This window comes from Bombina bombina, chromosome 1 (genome assembly GCF_027579735.1).
Source record: "Bombina bombina isolate aBomBom1 chromosome 1, aBomBom1.pri, whole genome shotgun sequence".
In the NCBI taxonomy this organism is placed as follows: Eukaryota; Metazoa; Chordata; class Amphibia; order Anura; family Bombinatoridae; genus Bombina; species Bombina bombina.
The window spans coordinates 1,364,060,514-1,364,065,906 of record NC_069499.1 but is presented as its reverse complement, the minus strand read 5'-3'; the positions used below and the strand labels follow the sequence as shown (position 1 = coordinate 1,364,065,906).

At 36.5% G+C, this 5,393-nt stretch overlaps 1 protein-coding gene across 1 annotated transcript; it reads left to right on the top strand.

Annotated features, from left to right (window-relative positions):
* Window positions 1-2,590: 2,590 nt before the first annotated feature.
* LOC128664896 (uncharacterized protein F54H12.2-like) lies at window positions 2,591-3,956 on the top strand. Its single transcript, XM_053719692.1, has 2 exons — window positions 2,591-3,371; window positions 3,421-3,956. The coding sequence occupies exons 1-2, from the start codon at window positions 2,591-2,593 to the stop codon at window positions 3,954-3,956; spliced, it is 1,317 nt and encodes a 438-aa protein (XP_053575667.1).
* Window positions 3,957-5,393: the final 1,437 nt, after the last annotated feature.

The window sequence follows — 5,393 nt, the reverse complement described above, 5'->3', positions numbered from 1 at the left end:
ATGGTATTTTCACATGGGCAGCTATTCTCATAGCTCCAAGTCATTTTGTCAGCTGTTCAGATAAACACAAAATGATAGGAAGCTAACAGTGTTGATAGGAAGCTAACTTTGCATTGTCAAAAAGTCACACCCTGCCTTAAGAGGCCAAGCAATAAAACAGCTTACAACTCATTAAACACCTGGTAATTACACACAGTTATTCATTCTCATACAGAAGACCCCTACAGCTGTTAAAACAGAGCCAGCTGTCTATCTCTAGACAAGAATTTTCTGCATTAAAATATGCCTGCCCAAAATCAGATTATGAAAGAAAACTATTTAACGCCAAATAAAATTGGCGCTTTTGGCGGTGTTGATAAATTATGTCGAAGTTTGAAAAATAAAATACCAAGAAAAAATATCCAAGCGTGGCTCACAACACAGGATACATATACACTTCATAAGCCAATAAGAAAACGTTTTAATAGAAATATGATATGTGCTTCAAATATAGACTATTTATGGCAAGCAGATCTGGTCTCATTGACAGATTATTCAAAGTTTAACAACGGTGTAAAATACATATTAACAGTTATTGATGTTTTATCAAAGTATGCATTTGTAATGGCTTTAAAAAATAAAGCAGGGCCAACTATAGCGAAAGCGTTTAAATATATATTTCTAACAGGAAGAAAGCCGCAGAAACTTCAAACAGACTGCGGCACTGAATTTCTGAACAGACATGTAAAAGCACTGTTCAAAACACATAAAATTCACCATTATGTAGCGTACAATGCTGTTAAGGCAGCCATTATTGAGCGCTTTAATCGTACTTTGAAGTAAAAAATGTGGCGCTATTTTACAGCATTTAATACCTACAAATATGTTGATATACTACAAGATTTGGTTTATAGTTATAATCACACATTCCATCGAACCATTCAGTGCGCACCAGCAGCAGTGACACGTGCTAACTCTTTGCAAATCTGGAATATAATATACGGAAAATATTTTAAAGCAAAAAAGATACAGCCGCTTTTAAAAATTGGTGATTATGTGAGAATATCAAAATTCAAGGGTGTGTTTACCAAAGCTTATGAACAGACTTTTACAGATGAAATATTTATTATCGCAAGTATAAATACACGTGGGCTTAAACCGCTTTACAAAGTAAAAGATCTTGCTGATGAGTCTATCGAAGGGACATTTTACGCTGAAGAGCTTCAAAAAATAGCATATAATCCTGACCGCATTTACAAAATTGAAAAAATTTTAAAACGCAAGCGTATAGGTGGCGAATTGTATTTCTTTGTGCACTGGAAAGGTTACCCGCACAAATTTAATAGTTGGATACCTAAAGCGCAGCTGTCTACGATTTAGAATAATGGAGGTAGCCCCCTTTTTTTTAACTTTACCGAGTAACGCGTCCTATGATATCTTTCCGCAAAATGAAATTTCCAACTTTACAACAAAACTGGCTAAGCCCATTATATTACAAGGCGATTGGGAAGTAGGCTTATGCGCCTTACAGTATCCGCATACATACGACACCTTTGATGCCGCAGATGGAAAAATATCAATTACTACTCAAAACAAACTATCAACGACCGTTGGTGTAAAACCTGGTTATTATAAAGATATGAATGATTTAGTTAGAGCGATCAATGAAAAATTTGGAGCACTCCAAAGTGTAAACATTGATTTAAAGCTGAAGTACGATGAATTAGGTAGAAGTGTAAAGGTTTTAGGTAATGGCGAAATATCAACATCAGAAAAACTGACGCATATTTTGGGGCTTAGTAGCAGTCAAGGCACCAAGAATAATAAAGGAAAAATATATTGTGATATAAATGCCGGTTTCTATACTCTCTTTATTTATACTGATATAATTGAACATGTCAGAGTTGGTGACAGTTATGCACCTCTTCTTCGTACTGCGCCCATTACCGGCAGTAATAATGAAATCATCACGCAGCAATATACAAAAACTGATTACATACCAGTCAGTAAACACTATATAGACTGCATCACGATTGAGATAAAGACTGATCAGAACACTCACGTGCCATTCAAGTACGGGAAGTCGATAGTTAAACTTCATTTTAGACAGCGGAAAGGTTACTTGTACGGATAAAACATGGTTGCTGTTAAAAATTATGGCGAACCTCATATTTACAGTATGTACTACAGAGCTCAGGCCGGTCACGGTTTACCTGGATTTCACGGTTCAGCACACATGTACGGCCGCGGTTTAGCGGGTGTTTTTCGCAACCTCTTCAGACGTGCCGTACCTCTCTTTAGACGCGCATTTGATATAGTTAAACCTCATGTAAAAACTGCAGCTACGGGAATTGCTAAAGATGTTGTGGGGCGTGTTTCAGCAGCGATGATGAACAAAATGGGTAGTAATGAACAGGCGGGGTCTGGCATTCTATGTATAAAACGCCGCTCAAAAGGAAAACGTAAACACAAAACCGCTTTTCCACTCGGCTCAACATCAAATCTAAACAGAAGCAACACTCGCAAAACTTTAAAGAGACAGAAAAACAAGCAAAGAAGCCTCAACGATATTTTTTAATCAGAAAGGTACCATACATTAATTTACAACAAAATGTCTTTTATTCATACCGCATCAGCAGAATGTGCCAAGTCAGAACTGGATATTTTTGAAATTCAACCGACGCAGACAAGTATAGAAAAAAGTCTGTATGTGGAGGTGCAACCATTAGCAGCTATCTCAGATACAGCCCCACTTGAATTTTACATTGCAGGCAATGGAGAAAGCTATTTTGATCTGAATAATACTCTGCTTTATATAACGTGTAAAATTGTGAAACAAGATAACACGCCAATACCCGATGATGCACGCGTTAGCCTAATTAATTACCCGATAGCTACGCTATTCAATCAAGTGGATGTTACGCTGGGTGATAGGCTTATATCGCAGTCCAACAACCTTTACACGTACCGTGCCTACATTGAAACTATTCTAAATTATAGCCGTGATGCACTGTCTACTAAATTCACAGCTGGCTTATTTTACATGGACACGGCGGGGCAGCATAATACACGTGTTTTAGGCGGTGATAACAAAGGCTTTGCAAAACGTGCTCAAATGACAGCGGGCAGTCGCACAGTGGAGCTACTGGGACACTTACACAGCGACCTCTTCTTTCAGGAGAAGTTTATCATCAACGGCGTAGACCTAAGAATAAGACTCACACGGAATAAAGACTCATTCTGCTTAATGTCTGCGGACCCTGAACCATTCAAGATACAAATTCTGCAGGCTTCGCTGTTTGTGAAAAGGGTGCAAATCTCTGCGGCTGTACGCATAGGCCATGCCCAAGGCCTTTTAGCCGGCCATGCTAAATACACTATAAACAATGAAGGTTACCTTGTAGTGTGCATCTGTGTGTGTTCCTGTTAAATACACTATAGACAGAGTTGGATTAAAAGTTTACAGCATAGCTCAGGGGACCCGTGTCTGCAATTTTGAGAATTTATTTTTGGGGCAATTACCAAAATTGTTAATCATCGGATTTGTGGATAATGATGCATTTTCAGGAGCCTACGACAAGAACCCTTTGTTTTTCAGGCATAACTTTGTAAATTTTGCTGCGCTTTATTTGGACGGCGAGCAAATACCCGCAAAACCATTCCAGCCTGACTTTGAAAACAGAAACGCTATACGTGAATACACAGCTCTTTTGCAAACAGCCGGTAAACAAAACACCGATTCTGGATTTCTTCTAAATAGAGATGAATTTTTGGATGGTTACACGCTCTTTGCGTTTGAATTGTCAGCGGATCACGAACATGGAAACCATTTCTCTCTGATACGTAACGGCAACCTAAGAGCTGAAATTCGCTTCTCTAGAGCTTTAGAGAGGACTGTCAACCTGATAGCTTACGGCGTTTTTGATAATATTATTGAGATAAACCAGCGACGTGAGATTTTGTACGATTACCTCTAAAAAGAAATCATGAACACTATACAAATAATGGACATTTTAAATTCTGACCGAGTTACACACGGCAAATTCAAAGGTGTATATGCCTGTGACTTACTTCCAAGGCGCAAACTAAAGCGTCTACCCGCTTGCTTTATTATAAATACACATCCGCACAGGCTGCCGGGTGAACACTGGTTAGCGGTGTATATAGACGAGAAAAGAAGTGCATTTTTCTTTGATTCTTACAGCCTTTCGCCTGCAACTGAAATTTTTCCTAAAGAAATTTTAAGGTTTTTAAATAGAAATTCACACTGTGTAATATTTCGAAACAAACAATTACAAGATACAATGTCATCTGTTTGCGGTGAATTCTGTATTCATTTTATTTATCACATGTGTAAAGGTTTTTCATTTAAAGATATTCTTGGTAATTTTACAAACAGTTTAAAGACCAATGACCGTATAGTGTCTAATTTTGTAAGACAATTTATTATCAGTGTAAGGTTTAAAAGAGTGAAAGACAAAGATATTCAAAACTGTATGGCTTGTTATAAAAATATTTAGTTTAGCATTTACTGTGTTAAAGAAAACTAGTGACAACGCATATGTATTGATATGTATTTGAACGCTTATTTCTATAATAAAATACAATCTATATTATACACGAATATTTTTGTCCTTTTTTTTTAATACAATGACAGGTGGGGTCTGCAAGAATGAGGGCGGGCTTTTTGGGGGGTGGTCATTGCAGGCAATGACAGGTGTGGAGTGCGAGAATGAGGACTGGCTTTTTGGGTGGTCATTGCTGAAATTGACAGGTGTGGAGTGTCAACATGTTTTTTTTTTTTTTTTTTTTGGGTGGGCTTTAAATAAAACATATTCCCCATGCAGTTCTTTACACAAGCAGTCTACTACACAGTCAGCAAAGCCAGCGATCATCACTCAAGGATGGTAAGTTTTTATTTTTTTATTTTTATTTTTTATTAGTGGTTGCAACTCACACGTTATCCTTTATTATTATATACGTTTAAGGCCTAATGTTAAATAATGTGTAATTATTTTCTAAATTTCTATGACATGTACTGTTAAATAATAATTTTGTTCTATCACCGTATTTTATTTTTTAAATGTAAAATTATAATATAAAAATTGTAGATGTGTTTAAAAAAAAAAAATAGACTTAGAATATATTTATTTTACCGGTCACATTCTATGGTATCATGGCCTTAAAAATCTCTGTTTTAAACACTTATTTAGATTCATTCATAAATGCTTAAAATTATACATTTTGCACGTTTCAACAATACACTTTTTTTCTTTTCTATTTTTACGCCCCCATGTCGTCATTTCCTTTAAAATAGTAACCTTAAATAGCCTGTATGTTTGAATTATAGGAACATTCTGAAGAAATCCCCTTTGATGAATGTGCTCTGGACAAGTGGTCTTTAGAAACACAAG